The sequence below is a fragment of the Podarcis filfolensis genome (assembly GCF_964270895.1).
Source record: "Podarcis filfolensis genome assembly, chromosome: 14".
Lineage (NCBI taxonomy): Eukaryota > Metazoa > Chordata > Lepidosauria > Squamata > Lacertidae > Podarcis > Podarcis filfolensis.
Window position 1 is genome coordinate 42,847,025 of NC_139616.1, and position 22,285 is coordinate 42,869,309.

At 46.1% G+C, this 22,285-nt stretch overlaps 1 protein-coding gene across 3 annotated transcripts; it reads left to right on the plus strand.

Moving 5' to 3' along the window:
• The first annotated feature begins 329 nt into the window (after nucleotides 1-329).
• On the plus strand, nucleotides 330-21,849 carry DHRS7B (dehydrogenase/reductase 7B). Of its 3 annotated transcripts, XM_083585855.1 has the most exons (8): nucleotides 3,883-3,907; nucleotides 6,029-6,125; nucleotides 8,390-8,562; nucleotides 14,806-14,921; nucleotides 15,953-16,163; nucleotides 17,516-17,608; nucleotides 19,122-19,274; nucleotides 19,594-21,849. In XM_083585855.1, the coding sequence occupies exons 2-8, from the start codon at nucleotides 6,076-6,078 to the stop codon at nucleotides 19,797-19,799; spliced, it is 1,002 nt and encodes a 333-aa protein (XP_083441981.1). In that variant the 5' UTR covers nucleotides 3,883-3,907; nucleotides 6,029-6,075; the 3' UTR covers nucleotides 19,800-21,849. The 3 variants fall into 3 exon arrangements, with proteins under 3 accessions (XP_083441982.1, XP_083441983.1, XP_083441981.1); XM_083585856.1 differs by lacking the exons at nucleotides 3,883-3,907; nucleotides 6,029-6,125 and adding an exon at nucleotides 330-452; XM_083585857.1 differs by lacking the exons at nucleotides 3,883-3,907; nucleotides 6,029-6,125 and adding an exon at nucleotides 591-817.
• The last annotated feature ends 436 nt before the right edge of the window (nucleotides 21,850-22,285 follow it).

Genomic DNA, 22,285 nt, shown 5'->3' on the forward strand with positions numbered 1-22,285 from the left:
TACAGTATGTACTATACTGTACTAATTTAAGTCTGGATCCTACGGAGCGCTATTTGGGTGGCCATGAAGAACCACTCAGTGGGGATCTGCCCCATCTAAGGAGTGATGCCAATTTGCGCCTAACAAGCTCAGCTGTCCCCCCCAAAAAAACTTCCCTCTTAGAAGATTCTTTCCCCTGTCTTCGAGGTGGAACTCTATACGCGGAGCCTCTGTTTCCGGGAGGGAAGCTAAACACGGCGGGACCTTCCCTGGCTTCTCCCGTTTGTGTTCTCTTTTTTTGTATATTATAATTTATTGACCTCGTCCCTCCGCGCGCTTGCTTCCTATTGGCCGCTTTCCATGCCAGTCCCCGCCTTCCGCCTGAGAAGGGAAGCTGCGTTTTGATTGGGCGGGCGGAGTAAAGGTGGCGGAGCTGCTTCCGGGTGCGTCGTTATGGTGACTGTGGTTGCCAGGTAGTGAGCTGAAGGTGGAAGCGAGGCGCGCGGGCTTCGCTTTCTGGGCCCCGTTCGGTCAATACGGGAGGGTGGGGTGGGGTCCCCATAGGCGTCGGTCCCGCTGGGGTGGGGTGTCACGTCTAGGTCACAGGGCGTCCGGGTTCAAAGTCCCAAATAGGCCTGCAGCTCACCGCCACTGCCTCTCAGCCCGGCCTACCTCACAGGGTTGTTGGGATAGGAGAGAAAGGGCGGAGAAGGAAAGGAGCCTGCATGCTGCTTTGTGGAGGAAGGGTGGGATAAACACAGCAAGGGATAAGGGGCCACTGAGGCTCCCCTAGTCGCAGGGCCAGATTTAGATTTGATGAGGCCCTAAGCTACTGAAGGTAATGGGGCCCTTTATATGTCCAGCTGTCCTTTGTCAACAACAATTTTTTTTTGCATTGAATATATGCTATATGGTAATTTATGGACCTAATAGGTATCTGAAGCCAATTGCACATAACAAAAGATGTATTTTATCAAAGTAATTGTTGAACTGAAATATAATTAAGAAGAAGTATATTAATAGTGGAACATGAATTTGACCAAACTGCGGGAGGCAGTGGAAGACAGAAGTGCCTGGCGTGCTCTGGTCCATGGGGTCACGAAGAGTCGGACACAACTAAATGACTAAACAACAACAACAAATATTAATAGTGAAAAATTTGGGGGCCCCCCAAGAGTGTGGGGCCCTAAGCTGTAGCTTGTTTAGCTCAGGTATGGGCAAACTCGGCCCTCCACATGTTTTGGGACTACAACTCCCACCATCCGTAGATAACAGGAAAAGTAGTCAGGGGTGATGGGAATTGTAGTCCCAAAAACATCTGGAGGGAGGGCCGAGTTTGCCTATGCCTGGTTAGCTTATACGTAAATCCGGCACTGCCTAGTTGTATGTCAAAGCAGCGGTGAGAGTGGCCACCCACCTAGGGCGCTAGAGGGCTGTTAGCCCTTTCCACGAGGCACCATGGAGTTGTGCAGAATATGGGAAAGGTGGTGATGGGGGACTTGGGATGTTGGGGGGACGCATTGCGCCCATATAGAACTGTAGAGTTGGAAGGGACCACGGGGGTAATCTAGCACAACCCCCTGCAATGCAGGAAATCTTTGCCCAACTTGGAGATTCAGACCTTCAACTCCTGAGATTAACAGTCTCATGCTCTAGCGACTGAGCTATGCCGGTAATCTCTCAGGCCTTTGGCTAATCAGTTAAGTGATGGCCTTTTGAACTGGGTGGTGCTGGTTTTTTGTTTGTTGCTGTGTTGTGTATTTCTGTGTTTCTATTTCGTAAACCGCCTCCTGATCCTTGAATGCAGAATGCATAGAAATGCAATAAATAAAAATAATATTTAAGAAATGGGAAGAAAGACCCACAAGCAAGTGTGCCAAAGTGTTTCTGAACTCTTTGCAGCTTTACAACCTTCACGTGTGGTTTGAACTACTACTTGGGGCTGCCTGTATGTTTTCAAGTTTTTTTGGGTAACCTTGGCAGTGCAATCCTATACATTTTGTGGCAGTCAATCCAGTGGGGCGTACTCCCAGGAAAATGTAAGCTTAGTTGTTATAACAATCGTCATTTTAAACATAGTTATTGATGAATGGGACTCTGCGACAAAATGCAGCCATGTGGAATGCTTCTGTTCAGGGTTCCAGCTGCTCCATTCCATTCGCTGCTGGTTTTCCCCACCCAACACACACACACACACACACACAACTTTCTGTGATATGTGCCCATTCAGCAAGCTTAATTTTCATTGCCCTTATTGTGTGTTTTCTCTCTTTGGGGAATTGAGGTGTGTAAACTTGTGCCCAGTCCTCAATACATTAAAATCTTCGATCCCAATCCCCCTGTTGTCAGCACTCACTTCTGTCCCTGGGGATGTTTTAATCAATGTCAGGTGGGAAGGACTCCTATCCTTTACATTTATGTGTTGCCTTCTTTTTCCTCCCGCCTGATTTTCAGGGTTTTTCCTTCCACTCAGCATTCTGTGCCATTGTGTTCTTAGGGGGCTACTTTTTGGTGTTGCCTCTTTGACAGTTCCCCCTAAAGGTTCTTTAGGTAAAGGTAAAGGGACCCCTGACCATTAGGTCCAGTCCTGGCTGACTCTGGGGTTGCGGCGCTCATCTCGCTTTACTGGCCGAGGGAGCCGGCGTTTGTCCGCAGACAGCTTTCGGGTCATGTGGCCAGCATGACTAAGCCGCTTCTGGCGAACCAGAGCAGTGCACGGAAACACCGTTTACCTTCCTGCCGGAGCAGTACCTATTTATCTACTTGCACTTTGACGTGCTTTCGAAGTGCTAGGTTGGCAGGAGCAGGGACCGAGCAACGGGAGCGCACCCCGTCACGGGGATTTGAACCGCTGACCTTCTGATTGGCAAGCCCTAGGCTCTGTGGTTTAACCCACAACATTTGCAAACCTTGAAGTTGACTCAAGTTGGCTGATACCTCCGTCTTCTGTGTCGGTGATGTGGTTTTGAGTAGGAGGACTTGAACTGCCATTAGAAAGAAGAGTTATATTGTAGCACTTTTTGGCAGCCTGATGTTAATCATGTTTACTTGGAAGCAAGTTCTACTAAGTACATTAGGATTAACTTCTCTAGAAGCCCTTCTTTTAATTATTTCTTGCTTGATCCTCTGTATGTTTGTTGGAAATTCTGTAGATTCTAGTGTGATTTTTCTGCACAAATCTATTGATTCTGTGGTAGACAGTTAAATCCTGATGTGTATTGTGGTTCTGGTAGGATGTGCTGTGTTGGTAGGTATTGTTTTAACAGGATAGGGATTAGACAACTATGACACTGAAGAATCAAAAATAAGGATGAGCTAGTTTGGTAATTCTCTGAATTTTAAAATACTATTTTGTTATTTAACAAGCAGGTGCTATTTTTCTAGAAAAAGAGGTGTCGGAGCTCACCTTGTTCTCTTAGGATGGCAATTGTGCCCACCTGAGAGGTGCTGGAGCTGATTAACTGGTTACTTTCGGGTTTCGCGCTTGCGCATGCACATTAGCGCTAAATCACGCTTTGCGCATGCGCAGAAGTGCTGAATCACGACCCACGCCTGCGCAGACGCGGCACTGCGGGTTGCGAATGCTGCGGGTGGCGAACGTGCCTCCTGCATGGATCACGTTCGCAATCCGAGGTTCCACTGTATAGCAAATCAAAGAAAGGCTACTGGGGAGGAGAGGAATAAGTGCCTCTGAGCTCATCTTTCCAATTCTTCTCTCTAAACTTAAATGACCTCCTCCATCTCAAATGCAGTGGAGTGTTTCTGAGCCTTGTTCTTAGAGGCCGTCCTTGATCACTTGTGCCAATGCTGGACTAAAAGTGTAAGCTTGGCTGCCAGCCATTTCCTTTTTAAAATCTGTCTACCCTCTGTCAAAACGTTTGAGACAGATATAGGGCACACTTCAGGGAAGGCAGCTCTGTGCAGAAAGGTAGGATCTGGTGTGTGCGGGTGTGCGGGGTCACACTGTGATTTTCACACTGCGGGGGGTGACCCGACAAGGCCTTGTGGTGTTTTAGACAAATAGAATAAGGCCCAAGGCTGTGCTGCTTACATTTATTTTTATAACGGCACCATTTTACTTAAGGGCATTCCCCTCCCTTCTCACACACGAGCTGAAATCAAATCCTCTTCTTACCTCTCTTGGTGTTTGTTATAAGTGTCTCATTCTCTGCAAAGCAGAACAGAGAGGCAATTTTGTTTCTACATTTAGGTTTCTAATGTCTATAAGGGAGGGCTCTGCTTTGCAAACCTAATTGTAGCAAGCCACTTTAAATTTCACCTGCAAAGACTCCCTTTAAGAATGTTTTAAAGCATAGTTGGTTGATACTAGCAGGATAAGTCCATAGCTGTCATGTGCTACCTTTGACTACCTTTGAAAGTGACTCAGAAACTACAACTAATCCAGAATGTGGCAGCTAGACTAGTGACTGGGAGCAGCTGCCGGGACCATATAACACTGGACCTAAAGGATCTACATTGGCTCCTAGTATGTTTCTGAGCACAACTCAAAGTGTTGGTGCTGAGCTTTAAAGCCCTAAACAGCCTCGGCCCTGTATACCTGAATGAGCATTTCCACCCCCATCATTCAGCCTGGACACTGAGGTCCAGCTCCAAGGGCCTTCTAGCAGTTCCCTCATTGTGAGAAGTTACAGGGAACCAGGCAGAGGGTATTCTCAGTAGTGGCCCCTGCCCTGTGGAACTCCCTCCCACCCAATGCCGCATTTCCTAAAATAACTGAAGGCAGCCCTGTGTAGGGAAGTTTTTAAAAATGTTTAGCTGAGGCTCAGAAGATTCTGCTAGCCTCACCAAAGCAGCTTCAATAAGCCTCTGGCCGGTGAGGAGACTCCCTGCACCCAGGAGCCCGAAGATATCTTCTTTGGGCTCTGGGGTAGGTCTTCTGATAGAAGTGCATTCCGGGACCTTTTTCCTGGAAAAAAAAGCAGAGTCCAACAACATCCGGTTCCCCCACCTCTGGGGGAATAGGTGCTGATACCTATTCTGTAGGTATGTAAAGGTAAAAGGTCAAGGACCCCTGGACAGTTAAGTTCAGTCAAAAGCTACTACAGTGGTACCTCGGGTTAAGAACTTAATTCGTTCTGGAGGTCCGTTCTTAACCTGAAACTGTTCTTAACCTGAGGTACCACTTTAGCTAATGGGGCCTGCCGCCGTTCTGTTCTGATCCTGAAGCAAAGATCTTAACCCGAGGTACTATTTCTGGGTTAGCGGAGTCTGTAACCTGAAGTGTCTGTAACCTGAAGTGTCTGTAACCTGAGGTACCACTGTATGGGGTTGCAGAGCTCATCTTGCTTTCAGGCCAAGGGAGCCGGCATTTGTCCACAGACAGCTTCCCAGGTCATGTGGCCGGCATGATTTGACCATTTCTGGTGCAACGGGACACTGTGACAAGTGCCAGAGCACATGGAAATGCCATTTACCTTCCCGCCACAGCAGTACCTATTTATCTACTTGCACTGGCATGCTTTTGAATTGCTAGGTTAGCAGCAGCTGGGACAGAGCAATGGGAGCGCACCCTGTTGCGTGGATTCGAATCGCCAACCTTCTGATCGGAAAGCCCAAGAGGCTCAGTGGTTTAGACCACAGCATACCTACAGAATAGATATGAGCACCATTCCATCAGCATTAAGTGCTACTGAGACCCAGTGATTTCATCAGGAAGAGTTCAGCATGTGCTCAAAATAGGTGGCCTTTTGAAATAGTTGAACTTTGCTGGGGAACTTTGCTTGACATCTTGTACTAATAAACCAACTCCTATCTTCCTTGCTGGTTTCTGCTGTCCTTAACCAGCTTATTCATTTCATCACATCATCCTAAAATTTAGAAAACACAACACTGTTCACTTGGTGATGCATCCGGGAGATCTGATGTGCAACACAGTGTGAAATGGAAGTAGCTTTGTTTTATGAGTGGCAATCCCAGACTGCTTTGTGGGTTTTTAAGCAGGGTGTCCTTGTAGACAACTTTAAACAGAATGCTTCCCTTTTCTTCTTCTTTTTTTTACAATAATGTTGATTGAATACTCTCCCTGTAGAAAATTAGTTTCTAAAGCGGCGAAATGGAACTCCTTAATCTGGCACCATGTTTATTTGGGGCAAACCTTTCTCCAGAAACGAGAGACCCAGAGTGTGGTAAGGAAATTTATCTGGCTATGGATCCGGAGGCTTTTATCTCCTGGGCACGGCTGTCTAGAAGGTGGTTTGCTATTTCCCTCCTTCTTGCCTGTTTTGTGTATGTTGCTGCTCTTCTGCTTTCAGTGGAGTTCGTTTCATATTTTTTTGGCATTCCCCTAAATGTGTAGATCATTGATCTTAACGGTGAGACTGAGAATCGTCTGATTATTATTTTTTTGGACTAGTATGTATTGGTAATATAACCCCTCTAATTGCAAACTCTGGTAGTGAGTACCCACAGGACCGGAGCCAAAACACGAAGAAGGTATCAGCATGCTAGGAGAACCCAAACATTTGCAGAAACACGAATAAATGTGTGTTTTTTTTAATTAAAAAAACAGCTCAGTGAGATTGAGCTTTCTGAGTAGCCACAAAATGTTGAATATATGTTGAAAAAGAAATGGGGTGGGCAGTGGAATTCATTCATTCATCTTTACATTTGTAGTCCGCCTTTTCTGCAAGGAGCCCAAGGCACACATAGTTCTCCTGCTTCCCATTCTGTCCTCACATCAACCCTGTGAGGTCAGTTGGGTCGCTGGTCCAAGGTCACCCAGTGAGCTTCCTCCTCGAGTGGGGGATTTGAATCCTGATCTCCTAGGTGTTACTCCAGCACAACTTTGCCAGCTCAGCATGAATTCCTTGCTTGAGCTCCTTACTAGCATGTGTGAGTAGGGCAAAGCTGGCAGACAGAAACACTTCTGCTAGATGGTGAGGGTGTATTATAATGTTTTCTTGCAGGTCCTGTGTAAATGTCATGAATCGCACATGTACAGTGGTACCTCGGGTTAAGTACTTAATTCGTTCCGGAGGTCCGTTCTTAACCTGAAACTGTTCTTAACCTGAAGCACCACTTTAGCTAATGAGGCCTCCCGTTGCCGCCGTGCTGCTGCTGCTGCAGCGCGATTTCTGGGTTAACGGAGTCTGTAACCTGAAGCGTATGTAACCTGAAGCGTATATAACCCGAGGTACCACTGTAAGTGATATGAAATGCTCATAAAGATAAGAGGTACAGAAGTGATTTTGCTTCTCTATCCACCTTTCTCTGAAACTGCTTTAAGAAACACCATTACGCTTAGCATTGTGGTATCTGGTTAGCCTTGCCCCCTGGAAGTCTGTTTACTTCTGTTTGGCAATGCCTGTGGTCTGTGGGTTTCTGTCCTGTTTTTTAAAGTGCGGTTGTTCTGTGTCTGGTGTCTGTTCTTCCAGATCATGATGTTCTGATGAATATGATAGACCTCTCTCTCTCTCTCTCTCTCTCTCTCTCTCTCTCTCTCTCTCTCTCTCTCTCACACACACACACACACACACACACACACACAGAAACAGAAACCAGCTGTCTTTATTTCTGCCTGGTTGCCCAGAGGTAATTCTTACTTGCCACAGGCAACCAGGCAGGTGGTTATATTTACAAGCCTGACTTAGTTGGCATATTTGCATTTGAATATTGACTCCCTGGTACAAAGCTTGTATACAGGCGTCCCCCCACTTATGTGGGGGTTATGTTCCAGGCCCCCACGCGCATAAAGGAAATCATGTAAAGTGGGGAGCACCCATTATACGCCTTCTCTGCCACTCTCTCTTCAACCCATACCAAAAAATACTCTGATCAAAGATATCCACAACTAGAATGGAAGCTCTGGGGTTGGCAGGAGGCTAGAGGTCATGCAGGAAAGCGGCTGTTCTTGCTGTGCAACCCCACACATCAGCTGTTAGGAGGGGAGGCTGAGCAGCATGTACAAAGCCTCCAGCCTCTTGGGGGCTCCCTCCGCCCTCACTGCTGTCCTCTTCGGGCTCTGGGGAGGGTCTTCACGAGAACTGTCCAGCTCTCTCCCGCGATTGCAGGTTTGAATTGAATTATTTAATAATTTCCTGGCACCGCGCATATGCACGGTTGTGCGCAAATCTATCAAGCATAAGTGGGGGAATTGCCTTGACTCCCTGATACAAAGCATACTCTGTTCATTTCCATGCCTGTGATTTGAGAGAGAGGTGGAAGGCAATGTCCCAATACAAAAGAGGCCAGAAGGCAATTTGCACAGCTGAGCCCAGCCCAATTGCTCCCTTGTATACTGATTTTTACATGTTGTGAAACAGGCCCTGGAGGCTGGGGAGCTGCTATGTTGGATTGAATCTGTTCCGTGTGGAAACAGGAGAGTGGAAGGTGGTTCGTGATCAGTTTGTGTAATTTGCTCTTGTTCTCTGCTTCTTTCCTGTAACTCCAGGACGAACCCTAGAAGAAAAGTGATGGATCTCACCTCTGTGATGATTCTTCCACTGCTTTTTGGCAGCCTGGGGGTTTTTGGGCTCTTCCGGCTGCTTCAGAGAATGCGTGTGAGAGCCTACCTGAAGGATGCAGTGGTGGTGATCACAGGAGCAACTTCTGGACTAGGGAAAGGTAGGTTTCTGAGACATTTGGCATGGAGATGGAGAGGAGAACAGCTTGTACAGGACAGCTTGTACATTACTCAAAATGTTTCCTCGGAAAATAGGGTGTTACTAAACTCATCTCACACCACGAAGGTCAAGCTTAGCCTTACAGGATCAGATTCCTTGTGAAGGAGGAGGGAACCTGAGGAGTCTTGGTTTTTTAATTTTATTCTTCAGTAGCATCTCTTAGCAAATATACAGGTTGAGCAGGTGGGAGGCAAGTCACAACAGAACTTCTGGATTTTACAAATGTTCAAAAAATGGGGACTTGGTCATTGTGCGTGTCCTCATCCCTAGATGAAACCCAAAACCTGCATTGCATCTAAACTGTTCAATTTGCTAGTTTACTCATACTCAATTTAAATATGTACCAATTCATATTTTAGGGCTGTAACACCAGCCTGTTTTTCTCTCTATCCTTCCCCACTTTGCTTAACCTGCCCAAGGCTTGGAAAACTCAGAAGCTCCCTCAATCTCTTGTGCCATTTTGATTGGCCTTATACAGATGTGGCCCTTTTCTGTGTTTGGGAATTTTTCGTATGGGTCAACATGGCAACCTTTGCTTCTTAGTGGCAATGTGGCAATCCCAAAGCAGCACCAAACTCCCCAGTATCATTTATATTACATATACGCACATACAGCAAGCAGAAGACCAGAACAATAGCCGCTTCCCAAAGAACACATGGCTTAAGTAAAACAATAGAGACTTCCACACGATACAGAAACACCTCATCATTTAGCCCTTCTGGCTGGTCCTTAATGTTTCTGGGATGGAAGGTGGCTCCATCCCAGAAACATTAAGGACCAGCCAGCAGTCTGTTCTGACTTATTCCCTGCTACTTTGTTCCCCATCTCCATCACCTTGTTAATTTACTGGAAGCACAGGAGCATGCATTGGCAAGGGCATGAGGTGAATCAGGACCTCCAAACTCCAGGTCTTCTTTGCTGGGCCTCAGATCCCCTGTCCTCCCCCCCCCCCAATTTTTTGGGTAAAACTTTAATGCAAGGTTTCCTAAACTTGGGTCTCCTGCTGTTGTTGGGCTACAGCTCCCATCATCCCTAGCTAGCAGGACCAGTGGTCAGGGATGATGGGGTTGTAGTCCAAAAACATCTGGAAACCCTTCTTTAATTTGGTGACTGGAAGACTAGGTGCCTTGTAAAGTACAGTGCTGGTGAAATCCCAGCCACCTGCCAGCTTGATTTGCCCCAAGTCACTCTATACATACTTCAACTTCCATCAATCTCAGCGAGCATGGCCAATTGCCAGGGATTATGGGAGTGGTAGTTTAGCAACACCCAAAGGTTCCCCACGCCTGCTATTGGTTCTGTGAGTCATGGGGCCTGTGAAAAGTACCTAGCAATGCCAAACCTTCCCTGGTGGGGAGGACTTTCTCAGTCCATGGCATTTTCAGTCACTCCCACGCAAAAATGGGGAACCTGCCCATATAGTTGGGTAACACCTGCCCTAACCTGTTTTTTTCCAGCTTGGAGGCAAGTCTCAGCCAGTGATTCAAACTCAGGTACCCCACTCCAGTCAATTCTCCCATGAGCCGAGAACATCCTTAAAATGGGTGGGGAAAGGGAAACAGTTATGCAGCCTTCTGTAACTTAATTCACCAGCAACTGACACATGGCCCCCGGTGGAGGTGCTTTCCTGTTCTCTGCAGAACAGCGTTGAAAGCCCTTTGGGAACGGAATGTCCTCACTGCCTTATCGTAGCTGTGTGCTTGGTCGTTGGTCCAGCCACAAGCTTAGAGCATGGGTTTCTCCTCAAGGTGCTGTGACTTCTTGGGAAGGAAGAGCTACCTTAATGCATCATAGTGTACTAGTTCATCTGTTCCACGGCTATGTCTCCAGATTTTGTTTATTTGGTTTTTCCCCTGCCCTTTTCCTTGACAGGGACTCGAGGCAGTTAAAACTGAAACAGCTAAAAACATGGGGGTATTTATTGAAACACACAGATTATTGCAATAAAAATATCACAGTACCAGCCCTTTCCTTAAAACCAGTTCCCAAAAGCCCGTTGGAACAAAAAAGTATTCACCTGCTGGCAGAAGGACAGCAATGAGGGAGCCAGTCTGATTTCTCTATGAGGGTAGTTCCAAAGTCTGGGAGCAGCCACCGACGCGGCTTACTGTTGCCTGAGATACTTTTAATTAGAAACAAAAGGGATTGAGCCCTGCTTTGTTGAAAATGAGTTCCGTGCCACTGAGCTGTTATCGCCCCCCCACAATATGTTTGACAGATTCATACAGGATCCCAATGAGAACTGAAAAGGGCTCACAGTTGAAATGAACCTAGGAAACTGCCTTACACCATTGGCTTCAGTGTCATCTGTTCTCTGTTGGGAGTGGTTTTATAAAGTCTCAGGGCAGGGAAGGGGTTCTTTCCCAACCCAGCTCACTGGCGATTGACCCTGGGACCTTCTGCATAGAATCATAGAAGAATCACAGAATCATAGAGTTGGAAGAGACCACAAGGGCCATCGAGTCCAACCCCCTGCCAAGCAAGAAACACCATCAGAGCACTCCTGACATATGGTTGTCAAGCCTCTGCTTAAAGACCTCCAAAGAAGGAGACTCCACCACACTCCTTGGCAGCAAATTCCACTGTCAAACAGCTCTTACTGTCAGGAAGTTCTTTCTAATGTTTAGGTGGAATCTTCTTTCTTGTAGTTTGGATCCATTGCTCCGTGTCCGCTTCTCCGGAGCAGCAGAAAACAACCTTTCTCCCTCCTCTATGTGACATCCTTTTATATATTTGAACATGGCTATCATATCACCCCTTAACCTCCTCTTCTCCAGGCTAAACATGCCCAGCTCCCTTAGCCGTTCCTCATAAGGCATCGTTTCCAGGCCTTTGACCATTTTGGTTGCCCTCCTCTGGACACGTTCCAGTTTGTCAGTGTCCTTCTTGAACTGTGGTGCCCAGAACTGGACACAGTACTCCAGGTGAGGTCTGACCAGAGCAGAATACAGTGGCACTATTACTTCCCTTGATCTAGATGCTATACTCCTATTGATGCAGCCCAGAATTGCATTGGCTTTTTTAGCTGCCGCGTCACACTGTTGGCTCATGTCAAGTTTGTGGTCAACCAAGACTCCTAGATCCTTTTCACATGTACTGCTCTCAAGCCAGGTGTCACCCATCTTGTGCCTCTCATTTTTTTTTGCCCAAGTGCAATACTTTACATTTCTCCCTGTTAAAATTCATCTTGTTTGTTTTGGCCCAGTTCTCTAATCTGTCAAGGTCGTTTTGAAGTGTGATCCTGTCCTCTGGGGTGTTAGCCACCCCTCCCAGTTTGGTGTCATCTGCAAATTTGATCAGGATGCCCTTGAGTCCATCATCCAAGTCGTTGATAAAGATGTTGAATAAGACCGGGCCCAAGACAGAACCCTGTGGCACCCCACTAGTCACTCTTCTCCAGGATGAAGAGGAACCATTGATGAGCACCCTTTGGGTTCGGTCAGTCAGCCAGTTACAAATCCACTGAGTGGTAGCATAGTCAAGACCGCATTTTACCAGCTTCTTTACAAGATTATCATGGGGCACCTTGTCAAATGCCTTGCTGAAATCAATGTAGGCTACATCCACTGCGTTCCCTTCATCTACCAGGGTTGTAATTCTGTCAAAAAACGAGATCAGGTTAGTCTGACATGACTTATTTTTCAGAAATCCATGCTGACTATTGGTGATCACAGCATTCCTTTCTAGGTATGCTAAACATGTTAAACATGTTCTCAATCTTGAACCTGTGGTCCTTATCCAAAACAGTTCTTCTAGCTGATTTATTCATTACAATATTTCTCTCTTCCTTTTTAGGAAATGGTAAATATCATCATCATCATTGTTGTTTATTAAATCTCTATACTGCCCTTCAACCGAAGAACACAGGGCAGTTTGCAATATGAAAACATAAAAAACCATACCCTGATAACAAACAAAAACAATAACCTCCTCAACACATACACACCGACCGTTTAAAAGACCATTTGTTGTTGTTGTTGTTGTTTAGTCGTTTAGTCGTGTCCGACTCTTCGTGACCCCATGGACCAGAGCACGCCAGGCACTTCTGTCTTCCACTGCCTCCCGCAGTTTGGTCAGACTCATGTTTGTAGCTTCGAAGACACTATCCAACCATCTCGTCCTCTGCCGTCCCCTTCTCCTTGTGCCCTCCATCTTTCCCAACATCAGGGTCTTTTCCAGGGAGTCTTCTCTTCTCATGAGGTGGCCAAAGTATTGGAGCCTCAGCTTCACGATCTGTCCTTCCAGTGAGCACTCAGGGCTAATTTCCTTAAGAATGGAGAGGTTTGATCTTCTTGCAGTCCATGGGACTCTCAAGAGTCTCCTCCAGCACCATAATTCAAAAGCATCCATTCTTCGCCGATCAGCCTTCTTTATGGTCCAGCTCTCACTTCCATACATCACTACTGGGAAAACCATAGCTTTTACTATACGGACCTTTGTTGGCAAGGTGATGTCTCTACTTTTTAAGATGCTGTCTAGGTTGATCATTGCTTTCCTCCCAAGAAGCAGGCGTCTCTTAATTTCGTGGCTGCTGTCACCATCTGCAGTGATCATGGAGCCCAAGAAAGTAAAATCTCTCACTGCCTCCATTTCTTCTCCTTCTATTTGCCAGGAGGTGATGGGACCAGTGGCCATGATCTTCGTTTTTTTGATGTTGAGCTTCAGACCATATTTTGCGCTCTCCTCTTTCACCCTCAATAAAAGGTTCTTTAATTCCTCCTCACTTTCTGCCATCAAGGTTGTGTCATCTGCATATCTGAGGTTGTTGATACTTCTTCCAGCAATCTTAATTCCGGCTAGGGATTCATCCAGCCCAGCCTTTCGCATGATGAATTCTGCATATAAGTTAAATAACCAGGGAGACAATATACAGCCTTGTCGTACTCCTTTCCCAATTTTGAACCAATCAGTTGTTCCATATCCAGTTCTAACTGTAGCTTCTTGTCCCACATAGAGATTTCTCAGGAGACAGATGAGGTGATCAGGCACTCCCATTTCTTTAAGAACTTGCCATAGTTTGCTGTGGTCGACACAGTCAAAGGCTTTTGCATAGTCAATGAAGCAGAAGTAGATGTCTTTCTGGAACTCTCTAGCTTTAGCCAAAGGCCTGGGAGGAGTGTTTTTGCCTGGTGCTTAAAGAGATGTCGTGAGGGTGCCAGATGAGTCCCCCTGGGGAGAACATCCCACAAGCAGGGAGCCACCACAAAGGCCTGTTCTTGTGGTGCAGCCTTCTGGGCCTGCCATGGACACCAGTCCAGTCTTGTGATGCTCATGCCCAAGTAGTTTCAAGAGTGTTGAAACACTGACTGTTTTTGAGGCCGTTCAATGGTCCCACAGGTTCAAAGAGCCTTCCCCAACTTGGTCTCTCCCCTCAATGTTTTTGTACTGCAATTCTCATTCAGCTGTAGGCAGCCTATCCAGTGGTCAGGGAAGATGGGAGTTGTAGGAAGAAGGCTCCCCCCCCCCCCAATGCACATAAAGGGGAATTATGTTCTGCAGTAGCAGCGATACAGTGCAGTACTCTGGATAAAGGTCTTCTGCCGAGGAGATCAGTGTTCAAATTTTACTGGGTGCCCTTTGACAAACCAGTCTCTCTCACGGCAATTCTATCTCACTGAAATGCTGAATCTAAAATGTGATCATAGATCCATGTATGCTTCCCTCAGCATTCTGCTTTATTTAATTCACCACCTCCCCCTTTCATTTACCAGCAGAACCTTTGAATGAAGAAATTAAATATAAAATTGGGCCGAGGCCAAAGTGTCAGATATGTACCAAAACACGTGTCTATAAAGAAAAGAATTATGAGATCTGTGGCTATTCAGATGTTGTTGTGCTACAGGTCACCCACCCCGTAACTGATCCAAAGTCAGCTTCATTGGCCGAGCCTGGGTTTTACAGTGATTGGGAAGGGGAGCTTTAATCCATTTCCCCACAATACAGCATACATAATTTTGTAAACTGCAATCATGTCCGTCCCCCACCCACTTGAGTTCTTCTTTTCCTAACCAAAGTAGTCTCTAACTTAATCCTGATCATTTGGCCATTTTCTCCACTGATTCTAGATCTACCAGTATCCTTTTTGAAGTGCATTCACCCAAAAGAGCATTCCAAGTGTGGTCATACAAGAGTTGTGTAAAGGCTTTTTTTTTTCCTGTCCCCCCCTCTCTCTCTTTTTGCCAAGAATGTGCCAAAGCTTTCCATGCTGCTGGGTCAGAACTGGTGCTGTGTGGTAGGAGCAAAGAGAGACTTCAAGACCTTCTGCAGGAGCTCTCCACTGCTGCTGGCCACCCAAAGAACGTAAGCAAGGGGGTGAGGGGGAAGAAAGAGAAGGAGGTGGAGAGACCGTAGGTCAGTGATGCTTTTCACGCAGGTCACAGGTTTATGGAGTTGTGGGAAGAGGAGAGGTGGAGAGGGAGAGAGGTGGAAAGGGGAAGACAGTAAAATGTCATTCTTTTGCATGGTACATTTGCAGAGCTTTTGTGTCAGCATCATGTACACAGGGATTTTGTTTTGCTGGCAGTGCAAGAGTCCAGAGGGTGCAGGGCATGGTTGGTTGCAATGTGTTTTGTTTCTGTGTGCTGCTGGGTCAAATTAACCCCCTTTTAAAGCCAGGGTCGGCGTCAGGGCTCAGCATCATTGAATGCTCACTGAAACCTGTGTCCCACTGCCAATCCCTGGTGCCTCCCATCCTTGCTGCTGCCGCTGCCTGATCTGTTCTTTGAGCAAGCAAGCAAGCAGCAAGAGGAGCAACAACCTCTGCAATAATAATAATAATAATAATAATAATAATAATAATAATAATAATAATAATTTATTTGTACCCCACCCATCTGGCTGGGTTTCCCCAGCCACTCTGGGCGGCTTCCAACAAAGATTAAAGATACATTAAAATGTCACACATTAATAACAAGCCTGGTCCTTGATATCTCTGTATTGTGTGTTAATGAGATAAGCTAACTAGGCCTGAAAGCACCCTGCCCAAGGTCCATCCCCTCCCCACCCCAAACAAAAACCTGGAAGCAGCCCTGTTTTAAGCCATATAAGCCAGTTACTCCTTCCTAACATGCTGGTAACGGGTGCCAAGCCCTTTCCCCCCGCCCCAATATTTTTTTGGGAGGGGGCTTCCCTCAAATGTCTAGAGCATGCATTGATTGATAAACATTTCCCTAGATCCCTGTGGCATGTATATAATGCCATTTTATCTTCCCAGTATCACACTGTGAGAGAGGATAGGCTAAGAGCGTGGTTTCACCAAGGCTACCCGATGAACCTTGCAGCTGAATAGGTTCATATACGATTAACTGCTTTTTTCTTTTCTTTTTCAACAGCCCCATAAACACCACACTGTGGTCTTTGACCTCGCTGACATCAAAGCAGTCGTTGGCGCTGCCGCAGAGATTTTGAAGTGTGCAGGCCATGTGGACATCTTGATTAACAATGCTGGAATCAGTTACCGCGGCACAATTGTGGACACCCTGGTGGAAGTGGACAGGAAAGTGATGGAAACCAATTACTTTGGCCCAATTGCTTTGACAAAAGGTACACTGTAACAGCCTCCTCCTGTGTCTTTCTGCACACATCCTAACGTTTCCTGCGGTGGTTACTGTGCCCCACTTCTTTAGCAGTTACACCTCTGCAGTATTCTAGATTTGCTTCCTGCATTGTAGGGGGTTGGACTAGATGACCCTCGAGATCCCTTCCAACTCTACAGTCCTATGATTCTATGTAGACCACTTAAGTGCTGTTCAGAGGGCTTACAGCTAGGTTGCAAGGCACAAGGAGTTACATTTGTCTGGCTCTCCCTCCACCCTGGAGTTCTTCATATGGCCTGTGGGACGTGCTTCATGCAACAGTATTGAAAACGACCATGGTGACACAAACTAAATGGTCCTTGCTTGCCATTTTAATACCTTCCTGAGCTGGAGGAGAGCTTGTAGAAAAGCAAAGCGGGCAAGCATCAGGCAGTCGACTTTTGGCTGCTGATCCCTCTTTCAAAGCAACTCTCCCTGCCCTTGTAGCATTTCTCTACATGGAGAAAATCCTAGAGGGCAGCAGAAAACTGAAAGAGGTCTGGGGAATTGGCTGTTACACACTACACTGGTGGGAAAAATGTAGATGCAGCCCCTCAGCAGTTGCTTGGTGGAAACATTGGCCCACAAGCCCTACTGAGTCTTACATTCCTTGCTCATAGTCTGTGTCTGCCTTTAAAAGCCCTGGGTCCCTATATGTTTTTGGACTACAACTCTCATCCCTTAGCCACCATGGCCTGTGGAGAGGAATGATGTGAGTTGTAGTTTGAGAGCATCTGGGGACCAAAGGTTGAGAAAGGCTTGTCTATATAATACAGGGATACAATAATTTTGTTTGCACCTTCCTTACTGAGCTTCTGGGAAAGTAAAAATGGGACCCACCTGTGCCAGCTGACCCTTCTCCAGTGTGCATCCTATTTTACGTTCAAGGAGATTTCTTAAGAAAAAAGGACTCATTTCTTTCACTGAAATCAGTGGAACTTTGTTCCAAATAGAGTTTTTCAGCATCAGGGTAGGAACAAATCCTGCCTTGGATAAGAAGTAACTGCAAGGTCATCTTTTGGATCCCAGTGTGATTATTTTGCCTCTCTCTTCAGGAAGCATTTCTACAAATATTGCAACTTCAAGGTCCTCTAGGAATCCCCAAGAAATTGTGACTAGGATAAATTAGGCAGTTGAAATATATTTGCATAAGACAGTTACACACACACACACACACACACACACACACACACACACACACACGATTCTAGGTATCAGCATAAGGAAGAAACCCTGGTCTCCCAGGATCGAAGCACACATTTCTCATGGCAAGATTGTGGAGTTGCATTCTCATTCTCTCCCCCTCCCTCCTCTCTCTAGCAATTCTGCCTTCCATGATCAAGAGGAGAAAAGGCCACATCGTCGCCATCAGCAGCGTTCAAGGCAAAATTGGCATTCCTTACCGCTCGGCTTGTAAGTATTCTTCACAAGGCTTGGGAGGGGTTGGCTACTCTGGAACCACCAGCTCACCGGAAAGGGGCAGCATTATAGTAGATACAACACATATAGAGCTCAAGGGAGGGGAGCCTCAGGCCAGTGTTTCTCAAACGCGGGTCTCCTGTTCTTGTTGGACTACAACTCCCATCATCCCTAGCTAGCAGGACCAGTGGTCAGGGATGATGGGAGTCGTAGTCCAGCAAAAGCAGGTGACTCAAGTTTCAGAAACACTGGCTTAGGCGAACCTCAAACATTGGGAAGAATAGTTTCTGCTCTCCCTATCTTCATCTTTGCTTGTCTCCAGAGCTGGGTGTGACTTCCACAGGGCCAGTCCTACTGCACAAAGAACTCAATTTCTACGGGTGCCAGCAATGCAGGGTCCCATTTTGGAGGGGTGCTTTGGTAATCTTCTGCATCACCAGAAGGTAGCATACGTCTTGCATCGTGTGGTCCAAAATGCCCAACTTCATTCTGGATAATCACTGCCCTTACCCAGGTATTCCTCCCCCTACATCACATTTACGATAAGAATGCAAACTTTGCCATCAAAATCTGCCTAAGTAGTTGTGCTGAATCTGATTATAGCATTCATGCTAACCTAACAGACTTGGAACTTCTCCGCATATATTGAAATCTAACCCTCCAATCCTAAAATAAGAAATTGGAAAAGGAACAGGGTAGTGCCATTGTTCATAGCCTGTAAAAAGACACCATGCTCAAAAGCTCTTGCTTCATTTGTTTGGCATAAACCTGTGTGATTCAGCAAAGAGCACATTGGAGCTGACCTGGGCAAATCACTCCTTTTCCCCTCTCTAAAACAGAAATTAAGTCTTTCCCATGATTATGAAGATCCTTGCAGAGACCCATGCCAGTTTACAACTTGGTTTTGAATTCTTAAAGTCCCTTTAAGATCCTCCCAGATTTTCCTTTAACAAGAAGAAGAGGAGGAGGAGAAGGAGTTTGGATTTGATATCCCACCTTTCACTCCCTTTAAGGAGTCTCAAAGCGGCTAACATTCTCCTTTCCCTTCCTCCCCCACAACAAACACTCTGTGAGGTGAGTGGGGCTGAGAGACTTCAGAGAAGTGTGACTGGCCAAGGTCACCCAGCAGCTGCATGTGGAGGAGCGGAGACACGAACCCGGTTCCCCAGATTAGGAGACTACCGCTCTTAACCACTACACCACACTGGCTCTTCAGCAGCTGGCATACTATTAAAGTCTACCCATCTTGGGCTGGACCAAGGGCCTGTGTGCTCCAACCCTGGCAAGATGTCATTGGAAAGCTTGTAAGCAGAGCAGAATCAGACACAATCGCCCTTGTTGCTTGCCCCAGCAAAAGCCTACTGCCTTGGAATAGGCTGCATTCAGTTCTGGTAGCTAATAGCTATTTACGCTGTTACATGCCTCGTGCAAAAGGCAACTATGCATTTTGACTGGGAAGCTGCAGATTGGAAATAAACTGAAATTGTGTCACCTTCGGGGTTTTTAGATGCTGCCTCTAAGCATGCCACCCAAGCCTTCTTTGACTGCCTACGAGCAGAAGTGGAGCAGTACGATGTCGACGTCACAGTTGTGAGCCCCGGCTACATTCAGACAAATCTCTCACTTAATGCTGTAATGGCAGATGGATCCCAGTATGGAGGTGAGGACTAGCTTTGCTTGTGTAAATTATATGTATCTGTTGGCATACAGGGAGTGCCAGTGGAGGGAAAGGGGAAAACCCGGTTTCTCAAAGTTTGGCATTGACTGAAAAGGCCCAATATAAAAACTAGCACATTTAACGAAGTTGGATAATCTTCAATGGCTTTAGTGGCCCATGTTCAATGGTCACAGACTTGTTTGCAGAGTCTCACCTCTGCACATCTCTTGATCTGTGGGCTTAATTTGTAATCTTGAGCCTCCTGGATCCACCAACAGAAAATAATCTCTAGAGGGAGGTAGTAATTTGTTGTTCTTTTCAGTAATGGACAAGTCAACTTCTGAAGGCAAGGCAGCTGCAGAGGTGGCTCAGGTGGTTCTGAGTGCTGTTGGGGAGAAGAAGAAGGAAGTTCTGGTTGCTGGCTTCATGCCTTCTCTGGCCGTGTACGTGCGAACGCTCTGTCCCAGGCTCTTCTTCCACTTTATGGCATCTAGAGCCCGGAAAGAAAGGAAACCCAAGGATTCTTAACCAATTGGAGTTCATTTTAAACCATTGGTTTAAAACCAGAAGCTACCAGCTGATGTGTCCAGGGTCTGTGGGAAGCATGAACTTCAGGATTGTTTAAGTTGCATCTCTCGCTTGCAGTGAAGAGTCGGAGCCAGGCTTTCGCTGCTTGTACATCACTGATGGCATCTGAAAAGCTGCTTTCACCACTTACAGCTTTGTTGGCTCCCTGGGACAAAAGGCTTCATCTGCAAGGAGTTAGGCCATGGGAAAATTCTCCTGCGTGTTGAAATGAGCAGGAACTGCACACCTCCACAGCTCCCATTCGTCTTATTTGGGCTTGTCCACAAGACAACAGGCTACTGGCAGCTTATGTTTCCTTTGGCCTAGGCTCTCATCAGCTGAATGTAAAATACTTATTGAGGGAGAACGAAAGACTACCATTGCCTCCAATATCATTCTCTTTAAAAACCTAAGTGGTTGCAGGCTGCTTCTTTCTGCCAGGGTGGGGAGAAGGGATGCAGGCAGCTGAAATTAAATAAGCTTGTGCTGCACATGCATTGCCTAACTGCACTTACTGCATTTTTGCCAGGACTAAAAAGCTACCACCTCCACTACCCTTATTCCTAGTAGCTTAGCTTGGTATTCTCACCTGTTGAGCTCAAGAGTAGGTCCTGGGTAGGAAGTACAGCACTACTAGCACATCCAAGTATCGGAAAGCTGTTGTCCCCCCTCCCCCAAGTTATAAGGGGGGGTGGGATGCTGCAGCTTACCTTCCTTAGGCAGATCCGAGTTGCTAACTGCTATTAAAATAGACATGAAAGAGGAACTACGTGTACTGTTTGCTCTGCGGCTCATCTGAATGTAGATTCTAGTGCGCAAAGAACATCCTTGCCTGATAGTAGTACCAGCCTCCATCCCCATTCAGTCTTACTGATTCTCTAATGGCAAATTCAAAAGCCTGATTCCTGAAAGCAGAATTGTTCGTAGACAGATGCAGTTTCCATGCTTCTGATAAGGCAGGTAACACAAAGATTCCTTGCAGCAATCACACAACTCCATAGAACTAACAAGATGGTTCTCACAATTCTTAACCTTGAGAGTAAATAAATGAACATTAGTGATTGCTTGTACCAACAGAAGCTAAAACACTTTACATAATATTTGTGCTTTTTTTCCACCCTTCTGGTTTATAATTTGAGGGAATTACTGCATTAGTTACTTGCAGAATGCCTGTTATAATCCTGGTCTCCAGCAAGCAAATACAGCTACAGAAATCTGCTTGGTGCACTCAACAGATACTGTGACCAGAAGGCTGCAGGATTTCAACCCTTGGCCAAACTGACCTACTGAACAGAAGCAACAGCAAGCTCTCTGCTTGCTGTACTGGATTCCAAGGGCTAAAGATAGCACTGAGTTCTGGCTTTGCCCTTGTGGGATGCCATTCCAAGGTCACTCTACATTGCACAAAGGTCAGGTTGCAGTTATCATGCTAAGCAAGAGAATATACCTGTACGTGATCTGAGCATGTTCACATGCTTCCATTCGCAAGTTCAAAGCTTGTACTGGAAGTCACAATAGTCTTACTCTTTCCCAGAGCCTTGCGAAAATACCCAGGGGTCCTTTTAGGATTTATCAGTTAAAATGTGATCAGAGGGAAGACTTCTTGTTTCCAACTAGGAAATGAAGACTTATACACAATCCACAGTTCACTGAAAAGTTAAAAGGAGCAGGGGACTTGACTAAATACTGCAAAAAGGGCAGCTCTGCCTCAAGTTCCCCATCCATAATGGCAAGTAGAATGTACCTCATGCCCAACTATCATTACAGTCTTATGTCACCAAGGTTAGTCAGAGGAGGCCCATTCATTTCAGTGGGTCCACTCCTAAGTGTGGCTAGCACTGGCTTCATCCCTGAGTTCCCCATCACTGGGTACCAGGCGCAGGATCCAAGATAGGTTGAACTAGATGCTAGGGAGGGAAGAACATAACATGGATGTTTTTCTGCCAGATAACAGCAGAGTTTAAAGAGGGTGCATGCAATAATGATTGAAATGAAGTCCTGTTATAGAAGAGCAAGTGGTCTGCCTACAATTTTACTTGTACTTGGGGGGGGGGGGAGAATTGCAGGCGCCAAATGAGTTTTTGTGAGCGTGTCATAGGGGCTGGCAGTTTATGGAAGATCATTTGCTTGCAGCGTTCAGAAGCAAGTTTTAGTGTTATAAAACACAGAAAAGGGGGAAAGAGATACTTAACAGACCTGTTCTTTAACAGTGTACTGAGACATTCAAACAGCACATGCTTCACTGGGCATTAGTATTCAGAATAAAAAATAAATTCTGGAGAAGTGCTTACAATAGGGCAGTTACACTATAATCTGCTATGGTGGATATTTAAATTTGCCATTGAAGTGCTACTTTTTACAGGGCTGAAGTCCATTATAAAGGTTATTTAATCGCTGTACAATTAAATGAAGGGAAGAATTGTTCTTTGCATGCTAACAGCATAATC

What these genes read in the sequence shown, in the direction of transcription:
- DHRS7B (XM_083585855.1), top strand. Translation starts at nt 6,076, where the DNA reads ATGTTTATTTGGGGCAAACCTTTCTCCAGAAACGAGAGACCCAGAGTG. An exon ending in AACGAGAGACCCAGAGTGTG is followed by an intron (nt 6,126 to 8,389) that starts GTAAGGAAATTT and finishes CTGTAACTCCAG; the next exon opens with GACGAACCCTAGAAGAAAAG. An exon ending in CTGCTGGCCACCCAAAGAAC is followed by an intron (nt 14,922 to 15,952) that starts GTAAGCAAGGGG and finishes CTTTTTCAACAG; the next exon opens with CCCCATAAACACCACACTGT.